This window comes from Typopeltis vanoorti, chromosome 7 (assembly GCF_054136105.1).
Source record: "Typopeltis vanoorti isolate ZY-2024b chromosome 7, IOZ_Tvanoo_1.0, whole genome shotgun sequence".
NCBI lineage: Eukaryota > Metazoa > Arthropoda > Arachnida > Uropygi > Thelyphonidae > Typopeltis > Typopeltis vanoorti.
Genome location: NC_143555.1, coordinates 148,511,377 through 148,537,322, shown reverse-complemented (window position 1 = coordinate 148,537,322; position 25,946 = coordinate 148,511,377). Strand labels below are relative to the sequence as shown.

At 39.4% G+C, this 25,946-nt stretch overlaps 1 protein-coding gene across 1 annotated transcript in view; it reads right to left on the bottom strand.

The window, feature by feature from the left end:
• Nucleotides 1–295: 295 nt before the first annotated feature.
• Nucleotides 296–25,946, bottom strand: part of LOC150105183 (uncharacterized) — a 53,398-nt gene continuing 27,747 nt past the window's right edge. The window contains exon 3 of the mRNA XM_090395134.1: nucleotides 296–2,825. Coding sequence (XP_090251260.1) covers nucleotides 296–2,825 — 2,530 coding nt within the window. The remainder of the gene's footprint in view (nucleotides 2,826–25,946) is intronic.

The following is a 25,946-nucleotide window of genomic DNA, read 5'->3' as shown; positions in this document are numbered from 1 at the left end:
ACATCATTTTATGGACGTACAAAGTGTATAAATTACATATATTTATATATCTGTCATCTCGAGCGGAAAGATACAAACAGAAGAACTGCGGGCACGGATCCGCTGCACGCGCGTAAAGCACATGGTTGAGCATTTAGTGTGCCGTAACACATGGAGCGTGCAAATAACGAAAATTTTGATGTCGGTCGGTCAATGTGGCAACGAACAAACACGCACGAGGAACCACCAAGCAGGGTCACGTGACGGCAGTCGTCACAGGCACTTGGAAAAAACAACGTCGCAGTCTCGGAATACGTCACACATGCGGACTATCCATGGGAAAGTCTTCGGTGGGCACGGGACGCGATTCCTTGAACTTCACTCTCTGACGACATCGGTGGGTGACGAGGGCCAGCACGATCAGCAACAAGACGATGCCCCCTCCTGCCCCTGCCGCCACGTAAGGGGTGGGGAACTGCTGACAGTGGTTGGGCGCTTCGTCGTAACCCGAGGGACAGTGGATGGTCCCGTCGCACCACAGTTCCGGGCTGATGCACGCGTTCAGCTCGGGGCACTCGAAGAGGCAGTTCACGTTCCTCAGTGTCTGTCCCGAGTGCGTCCTGAAAAACGGTTTCGTCACCTCGAGCCATCGGAAGTGGAAAGTCTCCGAGTGGGCGGCGATGATCTCGATGTACACGTGGTCGCGAATGTGAGGCGACTTGTGACCCCCGTGGTGCGAGTCATTGTACCAGAAGCTCGAGAACACGTCGAATTCCTGGTCCTTGAGTCCGTCGTTCAGACACACGACCGCGATCGGCTGCACATGCACTCCGGCATACACGATGATGCGGTTGCCCGAATGACATCCTGCGGAGCCGTCGGAACCTTTGAATTTCAGATACAGATATTTGTAGGGTGCCGCCTCGAGCAGCCAACGACACCGCAGCGGAAGAGCACGGTTTTCCACCGAAGTCGGCACTTTGAAGATGACCTCGCCTTCGCTGGAGCCGTTCTTGCGCTGAATGCCGGTGTCGCACGTGGAGACGGGAAGAAACTCGTAGATGGCTTCGAAGCCGAAGTCGTTGAAATCCTCGAAAGAGGTCATCTGGGTCACGGTGAAGGTCAGCTTGGCGGTGTTGCTCACTGACTCGATGATCAGGGGCCTCCGGGGATCGGACGTGATGTTGCAAAAGCATCCCAGTGGGGCGAAGATCGTCCCAGAACGTTCCGTAGCCTGGATGAAAGCCACCCTGCCGGAGGGGGTGTGGTGAATACGACACTTGTGCTGCTGCAGCACGGGGTCATAATGGTGCTCGCACTGCGACGACTTCAGGCGGATGTCGGTGAAAGTGATGACGATTCTCTCGGCCGGGATGCCAAAGAAACTGTACGAGCAGGTGATGTTTTCACTTCCCCCTCGTCCGTAGAGAAACACGTTTCGGGTCGACGCAAAGCTGCCGTAGTGGTTGTTTCGACTCTCGAATCGGCGATCGCACAGCTCGGTTTTGACTGGGGTTCCGTATTGTCGGTTGTCGACGAACTCAAAGCGGGCGACGAAGGTGCTGCTGGTGACGGTGACCTCGGGGGTGGTGAAGATGTTGTAACGGATCACCATCTCCGAGCCCCGGGACAGGTAGCTCTCGCTGGGGACTTTGCATGGACGGAGGGGAATGAAGCTGGAGTGGTCTGCCGCACGAGCACACACTTTGGGGGAGGATTTTTCGCAGAAGCGGTACGACGGCTCTTCGGAACTGTTATCTAGGTCAACACTGCGCCACCCTGACGAGGTCACGTCGTAGATTTCCAATCGACCGATCTCGCACGTCTCCCGACGCGACCACTGGTGTCGGTCCTCCACGTAAAACGACACGAAGTACAGCCAAATGCGGTCGAAGGGGGTGGCTCCGCTCAGCTGAAAGGTGCACGTGGTATTGCGTGGCACTGTGTGACGCGGACTATATACAATCCCGTGCCGCTGTTCGGAGCCGTCGATGAAGAAATCACACTTCCCGCTGTTCACTCGGTACTCCTCGGCGTCCACAAACCGCACGCTCACGTCGAGTTCAACTCGCGCGTTGTGAAGAACCTGGTTCGGAACCGAAGATAACTGGACAAGCACTTCCGGTCCGCTGGATATGACTTCCGGCAGGGTCCCCGCCCCGCAGAACTGCATCAGCAACAGAGAGTTCACCGTGGGGCCGTCGAATATCCTGACCACGTCGCTGGAGCAGTCCTCGGTGAGGGAGCTGTGAGGGAAAGAGCCCGGGCTGGAACGCCCCGTGTACACCGAGATTTTGTACTCGTTGCTCTGCGACAAAACGATGTACGCATGCCGGCCCGAGGGGATGTGATCCTGACGCACCCAGAAGTGGCAAGTGACGTTCCTCAGGTAGAATCCGGGGAAGTTGGGGGACTTTATCACGCACTGCTTCCGATCACAGTTTACCAGCACCTTATCACAGTAGGTGTTCATGAGTCGCGTGCCGTAATATATCATTGGCGCCCGCTGGTACTTGACGGGTAGCCTAGGAAGGAATTTGTAGGTGAGGTAGACACTGAAGGGATAGGGATGAACCGGCACGCGACCTGGGACCACCACCAGCAGGGTGACGTTGTTGCCTTCGGAGAAGAACGTAGCACTGCGCCCGATCATCTCTCCGCAATAGCGTCCGAATTCGGGTTCGCCACGATCCACATCGAACAGCGATGACAGTTGCTTAGGAGGTTCCTTTAAGGCTGATATCAGCTGAGAAAATCCTCGCGTCTGAAGATTCCGTAGGTCACTCGTCATGCCGGAGGGTTCGATGATCTGTAGGTAGCCTTTCTGGCACGCGGGATTTTGATTTCTGCAAGAAAAAAGAAAAAAAAAATTATTCCGAGGCTGATAAAGGGAAAGTTTGCTATGTTTAAACAATCTGTATTAGTAAGAGTCTATTAAATAAGTTTTCTTCGCTAATTAAATTAGCGAAGCACTATTTTTCGTGGCGCACCCACACACTCGAGCTGTATCAGAAAATTATTCATCCGCGTACAATCGTATCAGGTTCAATGTGCAGCTGGATAACTTTCTAATCTCCTGTAATCACAGCGAGTTAGCCTTTTATTGAATTAATTAGTTCAAGTGCGCTTTGAAGCTCTTAATAGAGAGAAAACGCAAGACGGTACGTGCTAATGATATTAACACAGGCTAATAGGATTTGTAGTCTTTCTGGGAAATCGATTGCAGTGATTGGTTGAAGCAAACGCGACTGCCTATTAATGAGCTGATGGCAGAGAAGTGTACGTTTGAATGCATTAGCAAATTAAGTTCTTGTAATGTTTTGCTGCAGACATTTGTATGGAAGCCGCACTTACCGACGATTGTTTTTAGGTTCCTTGCGCGACATTATTACTTTTCAAGAAAATGGTCATTATTTTTCCTAATGTATAATACAATGAATCCTTTTATTTTTTCTACAAACAGAGCAGGATAAAACACGAATAGTACATGAAGATAAAGACACTGTCAATTTTCTTCAACTTTCATACTTCTTATATGAATAAATTAAAAAGATGTATTAGATTTAAATAAGAATATTTTAAGAAAAATTAATTATTAATTATTTTCTAAATTTTTTTCTAAATATTTTTATTTATCATTTAATTTTATATTCAATAATTGCTGAATAAAAAGTAACAAAAAATAAATTAAATTTGTTACTGGTTTTCACTAGCATCCGTTAACAAATACTGAAATACTGTTGCAGAAATTCTACAGGAACTGCTAATCATAAATGGTGATGGTTTGTATATGGCTCACTTCCTACTGAATTGTATTATATTATTTTATTGTACCAAATTTATAACACATTTTCATGTAATATAATTTATCAACATACCAATAAATTATATTGCATGAAAATGTAATATGATTTTCATGTAAAATAAATTTGGTACAAATTAAATTGAAATACTTGGCAAAAGTTATAAATTTCTTAAGGATGTAGTTAACGAATTAATGTAGAGTGCTTACAGAAGATTATGCGGAGAGACATTTCAGTATGAATGTGTCCACTCCGATGCAGATCTCACAACGTCGTACCATGCTTAGGACCAAGTGATCAGGAGTCTTGATGCAAACTGGCCAACTCCTCCTTCAGAGCAAGGATATGCCTTGTTCGATTTCTGGAGGGGAATTTCGAGCAGCAATGCTTCTCCCTGTTGCATCCCAAACGTGTTCTATGGGGTTGACATTTGGGGAGTGTGCTGGCTAATCGATTCGATTAATATCATCGGTCTCCAGAAGTAACTTTAATGCTCATGTACGATGTGGTGTGTCACTGTCATCCATGAAAATGAATTCTTCGCCTACAGGTCCGCAGAATAATCGAATGTGATGTTGAAATATCGTTTACTATCCTCTTTCTACCACTTGTAGCTCAGTGTGTCCATTAAGCATATTGCCTCCCCCACGCCATGACCCCAGCACCGCCATATCCATCCCTTTCGAGAACATTCTCGCGTTAGTAAGCCGTAACTCCAGACCAAGTGTCGTCGATAATCGGAGGGAAGACTGAAACGACTCTCATCTGTAAAGAGTACATTAGCCCATTGATATTTTGTCCAATTCTTATGGATACAACCCTCCTCCACCCCTGAAAACGTGCTCTACGATGAGCCGTGGATAAAGGGACGCAGTCTACAGGCCATTGTATGCATAGGCCTACTTGTTGCAAACGTTTTGCCACACTTTGACCGCGTACCTATGCTTCAATGGAGCCGATTTTCAAGCTGACCTGCCGTGGTGTATTGATTACGTTTTGCTGTTATAACCAAAATTCTGTTTTCATGCTACGTGGCAGAGCGAGGGTGACCTCTTAGCAAACGCATGGAACACATTCCATCGATTTGAAACGCTGCTCAAGCTATGTGAGATTCCAAACTCTCTGGCAATATCAGTAATTCTGCGACATTCTTCAAGCTTTCCAACAATTCTTCCCCGAATGAAAGCATCTAGATGATGTCTTTGGCACGTTCCAAGACATACAAGTTTGCAACTTTATTCATTCAAGAAAAGAACTTCTTTTAAAAACAATTCTCTTCCCTCAGCCTTCTCTCTTTTGTTCTGTTGAGTGCTACCCCATGAATCCTTTGCGCGATTCGAAAATTTGAATGTGTACAGGGTAGTTCAAAATTCCACGTATAACCTTTGAGGGGAGGTAGACAACATCAAAATCAACCATATTCACATAGGAAAGCATGACCGGAAACGCCACCGGAAGATACTAACAAGGACACAAAGATACAGAAATAACACAAGGCAGTAAGTAGTGTAAAAAAACTTTATTACGCGTAACTGAACAGTTCAATAGTAGTTGGATACATAATATGGTAAACGAGGTGCATGTCTGCCATCTCAGCGTTCATAAAATGACGCATGTTCTTCGTACGACGTCGAAAGCTTGACGTCGTTCCCACCTCCCCTCAAAGTGTGTAGAATTTTAAACCACCCTGTATACAAATTGCCACAAGCTGATTCGTCTGAATTTTCGGTCGTAATCTTCAAAAATAGCGTTGGTTCTTAGATTTTGAACACCAGTGAATAATCTTTATAGATTATTCAAGTTGACCATTCACGGAAATACTCCACTGCCAACTGATAGCGACATCGAAACAGTTATTTCGTAGATTACACGAGTATTTTGGGAATAACTGAAACAGCTAGCATTATGCTTTTTAAAAGAAAGAAGCCAATTCGAAGTAAAAATATGTATTGGGAATACAGTTCTTGAGCAAGTAAACTATTTTAACTATCTTGGTTATGGTTTGACTTAAAGAAAACAACATTAATAATAAAATTCAAAAATACAGCAGAGAACTTAGAATAGTTAACTTTTTAAGCCGACAAAATTACAAGACATTGGCAAGACCGATTCTTCCCTATGGGAATGAAGCGTTGACAACGGATTACATCATTTTGAAATGAAATTTTTGAGATGAACTGTAAGATACATATTACTGTAGCACATGTAACACAATATATAATGAATAAACTAAATATGATACCTGTAATACTATATATCCAATCAATACAGACAAAAACTGGTTTTGGCATGTAAACAGAATGGATAGAAACAGGATGTCTCGACAGAATCCCCGATCCCTTCATCATCATCAGTGATTCTAACAGCACTAAAGCGCCAACGACTTTCCAAATCTTGGATTTCGTAATCATAATTCTAGGATATTATTTCTGTAAAAATAATACTATGCAGACTGAGCTCTCAATGACACATCTCTAGAGGAAGGAAACAGCAAGGATGAAAGAGATAGCTTGAAACGGTAACATGTCACTAAGCTTAGTACTGGACTCGAAATGATGATGATGGTGACATCAAAAAAGGTGTTAATCTGTTTAAGGCAAATGACATCATACCTTAATGGAAACAGCTGATTATGTGTGAACATGGTAATTAGCTAATATTTCCACTCTCGTCCAAACAAAAATTTTTTTACTTAATTTCTAGTGGAAATGCAAGATATTTACATGAAGCAATATCCATTTAAACCTATATACGCTTGGTGTAGGATTCGCATCTATATAAAGAGCACTTTCTGAATATATTATAAAATTATCAATTAAATAAAAAGTATTTCGTAATGATCTGTGGTAAATTAAAAATAAATTTCTAAAAGATTGAAATTAAGAAAAAAATAGCATTGAATTTACCAAACCAAATATTTTATAAAATCATATTATTACATAAGGCCTTATGTAATTTCGAGCCACTTCACAACCTAAAGTCCTTTTTGGGACTTCCAAGGTAACAAATGGCAATGCTGTAGCCAATGAAGTTTTAACTGAGGCTCGGCTATTGCCGTTACCCAGCCATGACTAGAGCTTTCAGCTCAATAACATCCCATCCACACAGATTTTCTTCATTCAGATGACGGGATAAAGAGTCTAGGACTCAGTCCATCGTTCTTTTAAGAACATATAATTTCCAGGCAATATGAGGCGTGATAGTCGACCGTGAGGGCAATGCTGTAGCCAATGAAGTTCTAACTGAGGCTCGGCTATTATTAAATATGAGTACGTTCTCTTAAGGTTTTTGCCTTAAGGAAGCAATTTGAGTCTCCGGGGAAAGTGTTTTCCGGTGAGGGGCCTTGTCGGTGAATGCTTTTCTTCGGAATATGAGTGGTTCTGCTGGTGGTGGTGGGTGGAAGGCCATCACTGAGTGGAGCCAACGCTGAGATGGACGGTCTTTCGCCCACTGTGGTCTAGGGTTCGTCCGAATTTTTAGAGACGCCTTTACTTACACATAAGGTGATTAATACCCTTGGAGGGTAATGGATGGCAATGCAGTCAATGATAGTAGCCAATGAAGTCCTAACTGAGGCTAGGCTATTACCAGTTACTCTCCTGCCATGATCAGAGCTTTAATTTAATAGCCCAATAACACCTTATCCCTACACTGTCCTCTACAGATAACGGGGAAGATGAAAAGCATTCTTGATTCGTGCCTTGAAACCAGTCCTTATAAGGACTTATGTAATTTCCATTCAATATATTCAGAACTTATCCAGAGGGTAACAGATGGGGCAATGCTGTAGCCAATAAAGTTTTAACTGAGGCGCGGCTATTGCTGTTACCCTGCCATGACCAGAGCTTATAGCTCGATAACATCTTCTCCGTACGTTTTCATCTACAGATAATAAGTGATTTTAACAGAGAATTAAGAAATCAGTTCCCTAAAAGTGAATTTAATCTATTCGCACTAAAGTGAGGAAGGTTCATAATTAGCATTCTGAATCACTTTTGTTTTCGGTAATATTTACAGTAATAAACACGTAACAGCAGTATATTTCATAAAATATTGTTTGTACCATTGTTTAGTTAAGGACTATCAACTGATCGTGCCAATGCCAATAATAAATACTGACGAAACGCGAGTTGAAATTACGTTAATAAATAATGTGCACATACCGTGAAAAATAATAGCTTCATGAATCATACCCACAGAAACCTACAAGAAATAAATATTTGCTTCATGGGATAATAAAAGCATAATGATCGAAGGTTTTCCCGCTACATAAGGATCTGCTATTATTCACGCTTGGACGCAAGAATGATTACACTGCTGAAGGAGTTAACAGCGGTTTATATTTGAGTAAAGCAACAAATACTCCCAACTCGAACACTGATGTTATTCATAGTTTGGCTCGCCAGAAAGATCACAAAAGCATTGTCTAGTAGTGTACGAGTTCCCTTGTGAACTAACCTACTTTTGTACATTAGATTCGCTTTAATATCCAGCTATACGATGTTTCTTCAAAAAAGTAATCAAATTCCCGTTCCCAAAAGCTCACCGTTCATGTATTTTCAATGAAAATGGAGCACAATGCTCGAATACAATGTTTAGTAATGATCTCATCGATTACCTTATAAAAAAGAAATAGAAAAGAGATGATTTCTTTATGGTTTTCTTGGAAAGTAATTCTAATACAAATAATTCTGTATAAAAGAGAATTTGTGTAATGATATTGCTCAATGATGATCTCTTGAGATGGCTAAATATAGATGCCTACTTAGAAGCAGAATGATGGGAATTAAATAAATAATGTTTTCCGAACATAAGAAAGCAAGTACCCTAAGAGGCAGCGTCTGAACATAAAAGGCTTCCAGTTGCTCGTTGAAGGCTATTGAAAATAATTAACAGAGAAAGAGAAACAAGAATGATTCAAATTATCCTTACTTTTTAAAACTATGACATGCATAAAGATCAGATAACTTTTTCTAAACAATAGTCAGAACGCTTTGTCATAAAATAATTATACTTTTAATATATAATATTAAAAATCATGTGTAAAGTTTATCTTAGGAAATATACAAAATATTTCCATTATTTACAATATTGACTAATTTATTATTATCATTATTTTATTCACATAAGTGATATATAGTCAAAATAAGATATCATATAAACAAAAATTTGACTGGTGATACAGAACAATGGAAAATGGGACGTAGAGCTAGATACTCGAATTGGCTTAGCAAGTCAATATTGTGGGAGCTTGGCCGTTCGGTAGTATTGAAGCGGGAGTTAAGCCAGAAGGCAAAGCTGGTTGTCTTCAATACAGTCTATGTCCCCATCCTCACCTATGGTCATGAGAGTTGGGTAATGACCGAAAGAATGAGGACACGAATCCAAGCGGCTGAAATGAGGTTCCTTCGAGGGGTTGCGGGGCTGACAAGACTCGACAGGTTCAGAAGCTCTGCAATTCGGGAAACCCTCACTACTCAACCGCTGCTTCTCCGTGTTGAGAGATCACAGTTACGCTAGTACGGGCACCTGGTCAGAATGCCACGAGAGAGGATCCCTCAGCAGGCCCTCTTTGCCAAGCCAGAGGGTGGGAGGCCACGTGGAAGGCCAAGGACTCGCTGGATAGATTATATCCAAAACCTTGGGTGGACACGTTTGGGAATCCCACCAGAACACCTGAGCTTGGTGGCAGAGGATCGTGACCATTGGAAGTTCCTCTTGCAGCTGTTGCCCCCCACAACCCAATTACAAAGAGTGGGCCTTGAAGATGTATGTATGTATACAGAATAATTCAGATTCTGCCCAAGAATCTAAGAATAGGCTAATTTTTCATTTTAGTAAGTGGGCAAGGTGTTTAGCCAATAGGTATGTAGGGCAGGATCTGCCATCTGCAATCGGACGCAGTGAAACACCCTCTTTATGCACTTTGGATGCACCATAAAGGCGAGGAGTTATGAGATGTGCGGATTTGAGTTTTCTTTTTAATTCCTCAGGCCAACCAGTTATATTTCTGATCTGCAGAAATATAACTGGACAAACTTAAAATTAGACAGAGTCCTATATTAAGAACTCTCAACAATTTCCTAAGAATCTAAGAATAGTCTGTCAGGTAGTGTTGTAAAATATGGACTGTTCCAGGTAATGCCGTTTTTCATAGATCATATTGGGTCACTTCGTTGATTGCTGTAAATAGTTGGATAGCTTCTTTGAAATTGTGCACCGATAACTATTGGGATGACTTTGGGTGTGTTTAAGCCACAGCCGGCCAACTTCGATTGCCAGATCTCGATATTTAGTAATTTTTTCCAGTTCTTTGTTGTTAATTTGTTATCACTGGGTACTGCGATATCGATAATCCAAACCTGTCGATGTTCGATAATTGTGATGTCAGGTCCATTGTGTTCCAAATGCCGATCAGTTTGTATTCTCCCAGATAATTTTTGCTGTTTCGTTTTCCAATACAGTCTCTATTTTGTGCTGCCACCAGTCATCTGAATTAGGAAAGCCATATTATTTGCATGCATGCCAATGAAATATTTTGGCCACTTGATCATGGCGGAATTTGTAGTTAGTTTGAGCTATTTTGCTGCAGGCACTGATGAGATGTTCTACAGTCTCATCTTTCTGATCGCATAATCTGCATTATTATTGGTGTTAAAATTTTTTGCTTTGATTGCATTAGTTTGTAATGCCTGTTCTTGAGCTGATAGAATAAATCCTTCTGTTTATTGTTTTGATGTATCTGTATTGTAGTCATTGTCACATCTTGTTCACGTCAATTTTGTCCTCAGTATCTCGAAGAAATTGGCCATGCAATGGTTTATTTTTCAAGCGCACATATCGGTTATTTTGTTGTTCCTTTTTGTAATAGGCCTTCTTATGTAATTACTTGAAGCATTGGCTCAGAGATATTGTCGATGTAACTTTTTAAACCAATTTCTTCTTCTTCTACAGTCTGTCTCACTTACATCAAACCCGCCCATCTATTCTCCTTGTTAGGTACAACTGGTCAACTTCGTGGATGTAATGCACAATGCATAGTCATTAGTTTTCTAGTTTTGCGGTCCAGTTTGTCCAGGTCTTCTTTTGTCTAATCTGTTATGCCAGCTGTGTATCGGATCACTGGTATAGCCCAAGAATTCGGATCATTATTGGATCACTGATATAGTCCAAGGTTTGTTTTCAGAACGCCTGTTGTTTAACTTTCAAGTGGAGAATATCACTGGCTTCTAATATTCCTGGGTATTTATAGTGTTCGTCAGCTGAAATTGCTTTTATATATTTCTCTTGATCAAAATTCAAATTGCTAGTGTCATTTATTTTTCCTCGTTTAATAGATAGAATTGCGCATTTATCTATACCAAATTCCATTTTGATATCTTGACTGAAAATACGAACTGTGTTTAATAAAGAGTCTATTTTCTGTGCCGATTTTGCATATAACTTCAAGTCATCCATGTATAGCAGATGTGAAATTTTATTATTACATTTAGGAATTTCGTATTCAAGTTTTTTTTTTTTTAGAATCATAGACAAAGGTATCAAAGATCTCTTGAAGAGCAATGATGACAAGGAATCGCTTTGGAAAATTCCAAGGTTAATGTTAATATCTCCGAATCGTTCATTATTCACCACCATTATAATTATTATTATTATTTACTGGGCATCTCCACAGTGTATAGACTTATAGTGAGATCCATATTGATCATTATTTACAATGTGCCTATCACATCTCTGACTGGATTTTCCCTTTCAGTTATTTCCGACCATAGGTGACTTTGTAGGCATTGCCCACAAAGTATTCCTGGTGAGATTTTTACAGGGTAGTTCATCATTTCTTTCCTCAATCCCGCCAATTTTATCCGGGTTCAGGACCGGCATATGGCTGGTCATTCTCATGACTGTAATCCATATGTGTTCACAGAGTCGGTTTGCCCGTTCTGGAGGACGAAAAACCCCGAGTTTCCTGGTGAAAAAACTCCCTACCACCGTATGAGACCGGCTAACTCACCTTTGGTCGAAAGAGACCAAATAAACGTTCCAGAGACCAGATAGAGATTCCTCACGTCACTGATAGGAATCGAACCCAGGTCTTCCCGACCAAAGGACTTCGTATATACTGACTGATCTATGGAGACTACTTATCACATCTCTCCTGAAACTAATCTGCTGACAACGCATTCACATCCACCTCCAGCAATTCATCTACTCGCTCACTGCACCCCCCCCAGCAAAAATCTATTTTGCATAATATCCCTGCTACGACAGTTTTATTCTAATTCTAAAGATGGCGTGTTGTTTTTATGCTCCTGCTGATATGCTGAAAAATTTTCGCTACATCTAATCTACAGAACCTCTTTAGCGACTTATATGTTACTGTCCTTCCCCCTTCTTTTCTGTCTATCAACCAACTGTTTAAACTACACCGAAGGTTTATCCTGATAAGAATATTCCACAAATCTGTCACCATAGTTGCATTTTCCTCCTGTCCCCTGATGAGTGTACTAGTAAGTCTATAATTTGCTTCCTCTGTCTTACATCCACTGTTATGTTAGCGAACTATCTCACCCTCCTTCACTCATTTGGGACTTTATTAGTGCTAACACACACGCTGTGATATGACATCTAATCCCATAGCAGAATTCGCATTTAAGTCGCTGTAAATTCGTTGGCACCTTCAATTCATCTACTTCGAATCTCATGACGACTCCTGTCACATTAGTCACCTCATTATCTCTACTTGGATGTTATCCCCTCGCAAAGCGATCAATTAGTAATTCAGTTGTTTATTCTGTTCTTTAAATTATCCTCTCATTAAAGTTATTCTTCCATAAGTCTTCTAGTTCTTCCTTTAGCTTGCTACGCAGCAAACGTTGAGGTTTACTTTTGCCTGGTTGACTAATTTCACAATCTATTTTGTGTTCTTACCATTCTGGCCTTTGCTTTGTAGAGCCTCCGAAGCTCAGTCCGTTTCGACAATGCCCTTTGGAAAGATCACGGGTTCAGATCCCGACTAGGACGTGAAGAACCTTTATCGGAACTTTCCGACTGACGGTGAGTTATCCGGTCTCATACGGAGTTGGAAGCGTTTTTCATCCCCAAGAAGCAAACACAATTGACAGCCATAAATGGGTTTAAAATAAGCCACGTGACAATCCATAGAGCCTAACATACAAGTGAAGATGGAATGGGATGAACTGGTCATTTGCTTCTGATGCCGTCCTACTTATATGCCTTTCACGACATTTTTCTTTTTCTCGGACTAACTTAATGATGTTGCTCATTGATTTAACTCTCACGTGATTTCTCTTTCTTTATTCTGGTCTTCAGGCTTCTTTGAAACAATCGTGGATCATACAGAAACTGCGACACTGGACAAAGAAAGGTGGAAGAAGATAGTGAAGGAGATTGGACACTAACATCCTTCCCTTGTCGTTTCTTATCTCATGGTACTGCTCCTTAGTGCTTCCTGAGTTTTGACGTAATCACCAGCTTCGTAGTTCCACATGTGCCCTTTTAAATTAAATTTAATATATTTAACTTCTTCCAAGGCCGCATGATCACTGTCCGAATCGGAGGAAAAGTGGCTACTTTGATTATGGACAAATCCTCTGAAGATGCCACATCCTACACTCGTAACCCCATCGCGTCTCTTTTCATTCCAGTGTGTGTGTCCCCACAATAATTTCTCGCTGTGTACGTATTAACGTACCGATGCATCTCATCCATATATTTTTCAATGCATCCCCCAATAGCAGCAGATAACCTAAATGCACAATGACGTTCTCGATCCTACTAAACCAGAACACTTGGTTCCACTTCTTCTGTTGTTGTCTTTCTCTTGTGTCGTCTTTCTGATCAACACTTTCTCCAAAGCCACAAATCCATGTTTTCTTCTCTCAAATTCACTCCTTACATACATGAACCGCGAGCGATTCCTCCTACACAATCTCTGCATTCACTCATTTTCAACTGCTGCTTTGATATCAGCTTACCCTTTCGCTCACACCTTCTCCTATCGTAGACAATAAACTTGCCATATTTGAATTTTACTAATCTATAATTAGATTACCCACCATATACAAGTGTAGGTGTATACTCGTTTATCCCATTCAGCACGATGAACCGTACAGTATATGGGGAGGCGCGACAAGTGGGTGCTTATGCTTAAAATCTGCTAAACAAGTGTAAGTAAACCTGTTTCTATAATTGCCTTTATAACTGGAGCCAGGAATGTTGGGCTGCCTCAGCTCTGAGGAAGCTACAAAATGACGTCCGTGGATCACATGATTTTTTTGTTAATTCCTGTTTTAAAACGGAGCTGAGAAGTTAACTGATGAGAAAATAAAATCAACATTCTGATCAACTTCCTATTGTCAATTTTAACAACACGACTGTTTCTTGTAGATAATTTCACGCAACATTAAACCTTATGAGAAAATATTAAGCGCTACCATCGTGCTAAAATATTTATAGGTCGTCAAGGAAACCAAAATGCTAATACACCTTGAACGGGAGATTCATTAAGCATCTCAACTAAATCGTTATGGCTTAATGATGGATTTGTGTGTAAAAGTTAAGCAAATGCTTTCTCAACACGAAACAAGTCACTGTAATTATTCAAAACACGAACTTTAACTCTTTGTACAGGTCTACGGAAAAAGAAGGTCAAAGTTCAAAGTAACAAAGTTATTTACGAAATGAATAATAAATTCATTTCCTTAACGATCAATGCAAATAAAATTATAACACAGAATGCTTGAAAGGATGTTTTAATTTCTGTTCACACTCTGATAACGGAGGTAGGCATTGAAATTAAAACAGTTAAAATTATTTAAAAAAGAACGGTAAACCCCCCCCCTCAACCCTTGAAAATATTTATTCGAACCCCTATTATTTTCAATACTTTCCACATGTTTAAACAACATATTCACATGATTTTGCGTCCACGCGAAAAATTAGCAATATTTTTAAGTTGCATAAAGCTGTCCATGTAGACTCTCTCTCTCTCTCTCTCTCTCTCTCTCTCTCTCTCTCTCTCTCTCTCGTGAATCATTTTCAAACTATTCTGACGCGTGGAAATCTATTTCCAGCATCCCCATTTCCCATCCCATCACTCACTAGCACGTGGCTCCATTCTCATGCTAATATTAATTGTTGCTTCCACTGCGAGAGATATTTCGTACAGAGAAATGAGGTTCCTTCGTTTATAATTCACAACACCATTTGTTATGTATATTACAAATTACTTATTAAAGCGAAGAATTAAGTTAAATAACTATGCCGGTGATTCCTAACATGGGCACAGCTTCCAGCTTAGTATCCAAATAAATATTTATGTCTTGAGACCTAATCCACACGAAAGAGCCTAATTATTTTATAATTGCAATTTTGCGCACTTTCTCTTTGGAATCAAGAAATATCTCGTACGAGTCGGCACACTGCCGAGTAATTCTTATTGTATGAAATGAATCGGAGGATTTCCCCCACCTGAATGTGTTTTGAAAGTAATCCTAGGATGAGATAACGGTTTGTAATTAGCTCACAAATTATTTATTCCATCAGTGAAGTTCGCTAGAAGGTTGGAATGTGTAATCAGCGACCTCTACCGATCCAATTAGAATTTTGTTTATATCCGTTTAAATGTCAACAATTCGTAAATAATAAAGATTTACACAGAGATCAGGTTTGCAGTAATCAGCTCGCCTAATCAGGGTTGTGAGGTTTTTCGTTTTTAATTCAAATAAAAGTAATATAATGATGTATTCTAGACTATGTATGACACTATGAGATCTTAGTTCCTTTGGTGGATGAGTTTCTTTTTAAGTAGAGAGCCGTGTAAGTTTGATTAGTAAAGAACTGGGTTGCCCATTGTGGGCGAATAGTAATAATAGAAATGAAAGCGAGGTAGAGAGGGAAGCTTTTGGCGTTTGTATTTCCACACATCTCCAGCATTGTGCCAAATTGTCAGACGGACCAGCTGATTAGGTTTATGTTGAAATGCATCGTCTAAAATACCGTTTTTGCGGCGTAGTTGTGCGTTGCTTACGAATTACAGCGTATCGAATAATATGAGTAGTCATTTATTCTGAGTGATCCGGACCCTCTTGATTGGATCTCACCATGTGAACCCAGATCTGGTTAACCGCATGTCAGGTGTTGGTCTGATCATTGACGTATAAAGTATTAGTGTTGTTTGCTTTGGAACAGACAAAGATGACATGGGTTGTCACTCGAAGATCTCTGTCAATGATTATCTCCAAATACTTGGTCTCTCTGACCACCATGAAATTGGAGGTATCGAAAAAGAACATTTCCCCTTTAGAAGATGCTTGCCTTCTTGTAAATAATAATACTAGCATGATTTCATCAATATCTACATCTATGAGTCAGTCATAATTTCCGGGGCACTACATCTCAAGTTCCACGATTGTGGATTGTAGTCTCATGAATACGAGATCCAGATCCAAAGATCAGGTAACCAAGAACTACAATATCATCTGCATAAAAGGCCACGATATTCGAGGTCATGCGGAAAATATCGTCCATATAGATGGTGAAGAATATGGAAGATAATGAGAAGCCCTACAAGATGTAGGGCTTCTCATCTGTGACTTTGAATATTAAGAAATTAACATCCTGTAATTTAAGTTGAAGTTGAGTTTGTTCTGTGCGGAATGCACTTGATGATTTTGTCGGAGACTCTCCGGACGATACTTTTTTTGTTACTGAGATTTTTGCTGATTCTTTAAACTTCAGCTGAGGAAGCTGGTTGGGTTGATTGAATCATTTTATGACGTACCCGAAGGTGCGCCCTTCTGATACAATAAGAGCAGCAGTTGTATAGAGAGGGCCACACATACAAGGTCTTTAGATAGTTGTTGGCATAATGAACATCTGATAAGTTACATAAACGTATAAGAGACTTCCAAATGTCATGAAGTATGAGACCCTGGTTCCTGCTTAAGGGGCCATGCGATTGAATCCCCTCCTGCTCTTCTCAAATGTAATTCTTAGAAATAATGAAAGTTAAATTTTAGAGTGGCGGTTAGTAAAGAAACTGACAAAACCCCCTTGGTTTTTAAGAGCATTTTCCAAACAATAAAAATATCACCATCGTAATCATACGTGTGATTTAAATTTAACTTTTAGCAGAATTTCTTCTTCGGATTTTTGCATGTATAAATGGGTGACAGGAGACGATGGCAGCCCATCACTAAACCATATTTATGGAAATAAACTGGTCCTGTGAACAACCGAATTACGGTCAAGAATACTTAAGATCCAAAATGGAACTTCCTGACAAAGAAAACGATTCAAGGCATTGGAAGAGGGAGTGAAGAATCACAGCAGGGCACATTCCACAAATATAAGAACAAATAGCGAAGCTACATGCAATAGAAATGGAAACAGAATTCGAGATTTCTCCACACGTAATAACTTAAAATACTCAGAGCAGGGTATTTAGTGGTGCAAAATAGAATCAGATCGTCATCTATTACAAGCAAAATTGAGAAATCCTCAAGATAGTTTAAAGTTAACGAAATAGGTGAGAAGGAAAATCTTCACGAATTCTTTACAGTTCAACTCTAGGACGGCAAAAGTATTCATTACGGCTATTCCTCATTCGTACGGACAGACATCAAGAAAGCACAACAGATCAGGTTATTGGCCTTGTTTAATGTTACGGGATAATTTTGAGATGTCAGAGTTCTGTGGTAACGACGTGTGGCATTTTTCTTTTACGGATGAGATTTATAGTTTCCTCTGAAAATTAACGGTTAGAATTTGCTCGAACTGCAGTGAAAGTAACCGTCGTAAGGGCGGCATTATTTGTTTATCCACGCTATAAGATCAATTTCCTCCTTCTGTGTTGGTACTGAACCAATGGTTTTCATGAGGCTGCTGCAGGAAAGTTTCCCAGATGATGTACAGTCAGGGAAGACAATAGTCTGTTTCTTGAAATGCGATAATACCAGGTTGTGGTGCGAACTAAAGTTGTCGACCACCTACAGTAGATACTGATGCACAACATTTCATAGTATAACAATGTCTAGGGTTTCTGGACATCCCGTAATTTCTTAATGTATAGGCTCAAGTGGACCTGTGATAGCAATGTCTAGTAAGTGGTGGTCTGCTTTTCCAGGTTGCGTGTGCTGAGCATTCAAATCGGCATTGCAACATTAGTATGGAGTATCTGAGCAAGATCTGAGAATTAAATTGCTCACTCGGTGAATTAAAACTTGAGCAGATATTTACACCCCCAGCACTGGAATATAGGAATCTCCCACTCTAGTGTTTCGTTTAATGCAAGTGGCCGTACCACCCCTTCTGGTCTGTCGAAATAGGAAGTACTTCCTGAGCTTAGGAGTTGTTCAGATGGAAGGAGGTGAGATTCATTGATCAGGACTTGTAATCCATTTGATTCACCTAACTGGTTGGCAAATTCTTGCAGTCCGTGAATTTTGGTAAACTTGACCGTTTACCAAACCGTTTGGACTCTGGTATGTGATCTGTAAGGAGTTAGCTGCTTTCGCCATTATTGAGAGCAGTGAGAATTATTTGAATGTGTCTCACAAATCTTTCTTTTTGTGAATTAATGGGTAGGATTTGCCTTGATGATCTCGATCAAAAGTAGCGGCCACTATAGCGGCTTTGTGTGTCTGGCTGCAAGTTGTTCAGAACGAGCTCTTTTTATCCTCAAATAAATTACTTCTGCTTGCTGCTACCTTACTTAGTTGGGCCGCTAGTTGTGTGAGTTTCAGCACGAAATGTGGTTGCAGTCTCCTCTTGTACGGTCATTGGAATACTTCATGCAACCTTCGCTGTTTTTTGATTGATTAGTCAGATATTACTAATACCCTTTTGTCGTTTGCGGGATGAGGGACGCCATAGTTCGGCAAGCATAACTTGGTTTTTTGCAGGTGGCAATCGGGTTGTTGCCACACGATACACAACGAGATTGTACTTTGCAACAGCGCTGGTCATGGCCCAAATTTTTGGCAGTAATAACAGTGTTGTAATGATGCCTTCCTACATAGTGCTGTTCAGGGGATATTGCAAACAGTCACGTTATATATTTTGCTGTTACTTAGCAACTCCACAAACATTAATAGCACTGATTGTATATACAGATCAGATAAGACCTACATATAACTGACTCATGGAATCCAGTTCATTGCTGACAGGCTATAGTCCCACTCGTGGTAATTTTGTTCCATTTCTTTTTTTTTTTTCGCTTTCGAAAATCCCTCGAGGTTTACACACGTATCCTAGGTCACTGTATAGAGATTTAAGGCGAAGTCTGCGATTAATTGATAATACGAACATCAGTAGATCTGCAGTTCATGTCCGAGGCGGATAAAAATATAACAAATTGGGCTCACTTTGTCTCCAGTAATACATTTCTGACTACTACTATAAACTCGTGATCAAATTCGAGATAGACTGACCCAGGACAGATCCCCCACTGCAGATGTTTGCATCTGCATCTGCACAGGAATAACAAAGTTGAATGTTAAAGATACCAAGCTATTTTAAACCTGGTTTTACTCCATTTCCCAAGTAAGCAAACAGACAAACAAGTCAAGTCAAGTTTGCGCCTGCAAGTGATGCAAGTCTAGCTGATCCTACACGTAGTGCAAGACCAAGGCTCATGGTAAAAGTAGTATAAGCTCTGATCACTAATCTTAATATTTACCCATAATGCAAAGCACATCTCCTAGAGGAGATGTATGATGTTTTGTATTAAAGGCAATGGGGCCACTACCAAGCCCGGTTTCGACCTTTATTGAGGTCTCATCAGTGGGAGCCAGGCTAGAAATATCAAGATTTTAGTAATACAGAGCTCATAAGTATTTTACCAGAGCAAGTTACCATAAGGTGTTTTAACCTTATTAAATAAAAATCTCAGGAGGAGATTTTATGGTAACTTGTTCTGGTAAAATACTTATGAGCTCTGTATTACTAAAATCTTGGTATTTCTAGCCTGGCTCCCACTGAGGACACCTGAATAAAGGTCGAAACTGGTCTGGGTAGTGGCCCCATTGCCTTTAATACAAAACATCATACATCTCCTCTAGGAGATGTGCTTTGCATTAAGGCTAAATATTAAGATTAGTGATCAGAGCTTATACTACTTTTTCCATGACTTGACTTGCACTACTTTGAGGGTCAGCTAGACTTTCAATACGTGCAGGCGCAAACTTGACTTGTTTGCCTGTTTGCTTACTTGGGAAATGGAGTAAAACTAGGTTTAAAATAGCTAACTTTAACATTATTTATTATATTATACCCAATTATACCCAAGGTAAAATACTTTCAACAAAGTTGAATATCATCAGCTAACCAAATTGAATCGAATCTAACTAGTAATGGATAAAATATAAATAAAATAAAAGACCAAATTGGTGTTTTCAGGTTACACCTTTATATTTATACATTTAATATATATATATATATATTTAATATATATTTAATGTCCTTATCCTTATAAGGACTGGCTTAATGGGGCGAAGCAAGAATGCTTTTCATCTTCCCCGTTATCTGTAGAGGACCGTGTAGGGATAAGGTGTTATTGAACTATTAAAGCTCTGATCATGGCAGGAGGGTAACAGCAATAGCCGAGCCTTAGTTAGAACTTCATTGGCTACAGCATTGCCATCCATTAGCCTCCAAGGGTAATGAATGAATCAATCACCGCATCTCACGGTCGATTGATTCTCATATATATTTAATGTTCTTATAGTTCTTAAAAGAACTGGGCGATGGACTGAGTCCTTGACTCTTTATCCCGTCATCTGAATGAAGAAAATCTGTGTGGATGGGGTGTTATTGAGCTAAAAAGCTCTAGTCATGGCTGGGTAACGGCAATAGCCGAGCCTCAGTTAAAACTTCATTGGCTACAGCATTGCCATTTGTTACCCTGGAAATCCTAAAAAGAACTTTTCTATATTTAATGTGAAATTTTCTACTTATTATATAATTATAGTAATTAATATTTTAAATGGTGTACTTTAGATCATCTAAGAATAATGAATTTTCTAAAACGTTGAAAAATTTTACTTCAGTCAAAATAGAAAACAATAAAAGTAATTATATTATATTTAATTAAAAAAAGAGAAAGTAAATTTGTAAGTAGGATAATGTTAGAAAATAGTCTTAACTAGTCCGACTATCAAAAATATCTCCCTGCATTTCATTCTCAAACTCAAAACAAACCAACAATGGGGAACGAGAAATATTGTGTGTGTTAATTTCTGTACTGGACTGAACGAACGAGGATAGACTGGCAATTTGGGACTTTGCCGACCAAATCGTACTTACTATTGGCTTGAACCACAAATGCATATGATGGTACAACATGATGAGATTTCATGCCGGATGGAGCGTCGCCCTTTTAAACAAAACTCCTATCGTTTTGGTAAGGGAACCAGGGCGAACAGTGAAAAGTCAGCTACTGGAACAAGCTCCAACTCAACACATAGAAGAACAGAATAAACCCAGCATCAGAAGAACTGAAGGTGTGAAGCTTCAATATAAGGAGTATTAATGGAAAGGAAATTGAACGTGTAGAAGGAATTCTGGATTTCTGCTCAAGACACAGACTAGTCATTACTAATATCATGTTTCAACATAAAGATGTGCACAAGTTCACATGGAGAGAATACAAAAGAAATAAGAAAATCCTCATTGACTACGCCTTTGTTGATAGTGATATCTTCATGCAGGTTCAAGACACAAGAGTCCACAGAGGATTTGAAATTGATATGGACCATTACTTAGTGCTAAGCAGAATAAAAATGGATATCACATTGAAGAAGTGCAGTATGTAAGAAACTTTTAAAAAGAATTAAAGTTGAACGGCGTTTACAAGTAAATTGTAGACTCGACTATAAGAACATTATTGAAGAAAAAAATGAAACAAATTGAAAACAAAAACCAAACCTTGGATTCTTAGTTGCAGACCCTGAAAAGACACTAACTGATTCAGCCAGGGAGGTATGTGGTGAAGTTGTCTGTAAGAATAGAATAATTAAGAACACCATGACGAACACAAGAAGTTAAAGAAGCAATCCTGAAAAAGAAGAACCCATGTCAAAAACCCATGCCTAGAAAATAAATTGGTACATGCCCTAAAAGAATACAGAGCCAAATTTAAGACAGCTAAGACACGTATAAAGCACGTATAAAACTACCTAAACAAAAGTCATGGGAAGACTTTAGTAAGAGTATGGAAAATAAATATCAGGAAGGTGGCAAAATGTTTTGGAGGGTATTGTAGAAGTTCAGAAAGGGAGGAAAGAGTACTGTATAAGAAATCAAATATGAAAAAGATGCCATGAAAACTGAGGATAAAGATATTCTTGATATCTGGAGTAATTACTTTGAAAGACTGTTAAATGAATCAAGCAGTGACAAAACCATACTAGAAAATTTTCAAGAAGAATGCAAAGAGAAGTATATATATATATACATATATATATGTTAAAAATACCAGGCTGTTTTAAACCTGATTTTACTCCATATCCCAAGTAAGCAAACAGACAGACAAGTCAAGTTTGCGCCTGCACGTATTGGAAGTCTAACTGACCCTCAAAGTAGTGCAGGACCAAGGCAACTCTTGGTAAAAGTAGAATAAGCTCTGATCACTAATCTTAATATTTAGCCTTAATGCAAAGCACATCTCCTGGAGGAGATCTATGATGTTTTGTATTAAAGGCAAGGGGCCACTACCCAGACCGGTTTCGAGCTTTATTGAGGGGATGAGACCTCATGATGATGAGACCTCAATAAAGGTCGAAACCGGTCTGGGTAGTGGCCCCTTGCCTTTAATACAAAACATCATAGATCTCCTCCAGGAGATGTGCTTTGCATTAAGGCTAAATATTAAGATTAGTGATCAGAGCTTATTCTACTTTTACCAAGAGTTGCCTTGGTCCTGCACTACTTTGAGGGTCAGTTAGACTTCCAATACGTGCAGGCGCAAACTTGACTTGTCTGTCTGTTTGTTTACTTGAGAAATGGAGTAAAACCAGGTTTTACTCCATTTCTCAAGTAAACCCATTTCTCCATTTCATATATATATATATAGTTCCTAATCTCATAGGAACTATGAGAGTAGAACTCTCATAGTTCCTATCTATAAAAAGGGAATAAAGCCGAGTGTGAGAATTACATGGAAATTTCTCTATTAAGAGTTCGTAAGATTTATGCAAGCATACTTGAAAAAGAGGTTGAGAAAGATTATGGGAGAAACACTTGGAGAAGAACAAGGGGGTTCAGCCCAAATAGAAGTTATCAAGACCAGATTTTCACTTTAAGATCGATAGTTGAGAAATCGTGGGAATATGACAAGGATCAGTACTTAAGTTTTGTAGATCTGGAAAAGACATACGAGAAGGTGTCCAGAGAAAAGTTTTTCAAAACACTACAGTTATAAGGGAGTGAATGGAACATTATATAGATCAATCCATTGTTCATATTTAAGTTGTCTAAGTCAGCAGTTAGAATTGAACGAAATACAGAAAGATGGTTTGATGTAAAATCAGAGGCAAGACAACGATGCACATTATCTCCACTGTTATTCATCATCTATATGGTTTGCATTATGAAAGAATGTGGCATTAGGCTTGGAGAATATTAGAAATGGAGATGTCAAACTTAGCTCTTTGATTTATGCAGATGATATTGTACTCCTAAACACATCTAGTGCAAGTCTCCAGGATTACTAACTAAATTGAATAACAGCTGTAACGAATGTGGCATGAAAATCATAAATAAGAAGAGCAAAGCTAAGAAAATAGGCACACGAGCATAGAAGCCTTAAGCTGTATTCTGAATGGGGAACCTATAGAACAGGCAAAATATTTCAGCTATTTAGGCAAAGTTTTTAGTGAAGATGGCAAATGAAATAAAAGCAGAATAAGCAGAGCTGGTATATTGGAGAGCCAGCTGAGTACATTTATATGGAATAAGAGAGAAATTAGTAAAAACACTAAATTAGCTGTATACAAGACAGTGTTCAAACCAGTTTTAAGTTATGAATCTGACAGATGAGTTGGAAATAAAACTCTTGATCGAAGACTGGAGACCACGTATATGAGAGTCCTGATAAAGATTGGGGGAGGATGAAGAGATGGCATCAGTGACAATATCATATTATAATGAGGGTATTAGGAAAGAACTTGAAATTGTCAGCATCCAGGAATGCGTTTGCAGACCTAATCTCATGTGGTATGGTCACTTAAACAGAATGGGCGAAGAAAGATTAGCAAAACAAATGTTCTCTGCCAGGTTGGCAGGAAAAAGACCCAAAGGAAGACCAAGATATAGGTGGATTGATTCAATCAAGAGTGCCACGAAATGTTAAATATGACAATATTGATGTGCTCACAATAATAGATTGATTTGAAGCAAACTTTGATAGGAGATTAATAATAATGTAAACTTAATCATGTAGTGCCGTCATAGTAACTAAACATCCCTTGGAGGTACATATTAGGAAATTGATGATCATGATGATGATGATGATCGATTTATGTAATTACAAAATTTTATATAGTATTATCAACAGCAGAAAATGAATCTGTTGCAAACATTTTCATAAAAATATCTGAGTGATTCACAAACCCCTTTTACTTGACCCTCAACAAGCCATCGGCCTAAATTTGGACATTATCAAAGGTGTTAGTTTCGAACAGTACAGAAAAAAAATAATAAAAAGTATTTGTTTAATCCGTTTTTTATTTTTTGCTAATCGTTCATAAAAATCGCTAAAAGTATTCGAATTATTAAATTTAAAAAGAATTCTAACATAATCGTTATTCGAATTTAACAGAAATAGGATTTTTACCTTTTATTAGCCAAAATAGTCTTATAGCATATAAACAAAGCATTCACCCAAAAGCTGTTGTTGACTAATTCATCTCATGTTGTATTAATTGATTGCTGATTAATTAATTAAAAACTTTTATCTGGTATATAAAATTTTCGCTAATTTACTTATATATTAATAATACTAATTTATTAATAACTTATTTTTTCGAATAAATCTTTCAAAATTGTAAAATATATTTTAAAAATAATGCAACTTTATGGATACAGCATTATTTAATTGTTAATTAATATATTTAAGTCTTTGAATTAACTTATGTGATACATTCGAGAGAGTGAAATCGACCGTGAGATGCGGTGATTAATACCCTTAGAGGGTAATGGATGGCAATGCTGTAGCCAATGAAGTTCTAACTGGGGCTCGGCTATTGCTGTTACCTTCCTGCCATGATCAGAGCTTTAATAGCTCAATAACACCTTATCCCTACACTGTCCTCTACAGATAACGGGGAAGATGAAAAGCATTCTTGCTTCGTCCCTTTAAGCCAGTCCTTATAAGGATTATATATATGTGATACATTCTCCCGTGTGGTGGCCCGGAAAGAATAGCCCCAATGCAAATCCAAGCATATAGTAAGAAGCAACTAAATGGACGCTGAGTTTCGAGAGTTCGCTCTCTCAGGTTTTTTCCGGAATTTGGCTCCCAGTGAGAGGGGGGCTTGATTTCGGGGGAGTTGCCATGGGAGAGCATTTAATTATGGGGAGGGTGTTCTTCGGCATTTTCCATGGGGGACGGTGAATGCTTTTCCCTGGAATATGAGAGGTTCTGCTCTGTGGTAGGGTAGGCCCGTCACTGAGTGGATCCAACGCTGCGTTGGATGGTCTTTCGGCCACTATGGAGTGGTCTAGGGATCGTCCCAATTTTTAGAGATGCATTCATGCTGTACGAGGCGATTAAAATGGGTACCCAGGGAGGGTAATGGATGGCAATGCTGCAGTCAATGAAGTTCTAACTGAGTCTCGGGCATTGCTGTTACCTCCTGCCATGATCCGAGCTCATTGCTCAATAACACCCTATCTATCCTTACTTTGTTCTCTACAGATAACGGGGAATATGAAAAGCATTCTTGCTTCGTCCATCTAGCCAAAAAAAAAAGAAAAGAAAAAAAGCATCTGCTACATTGATATTCATATTCATATGTGTTTATGTTTTTATATATTTATTTATATTAATTATGTTTACTTATATTTATTATTGTATATATTTATTTATAGTTTGAGTAACTTTATTTGTTATAGTATATTACAGGTAACCCTCGTATAACGCGG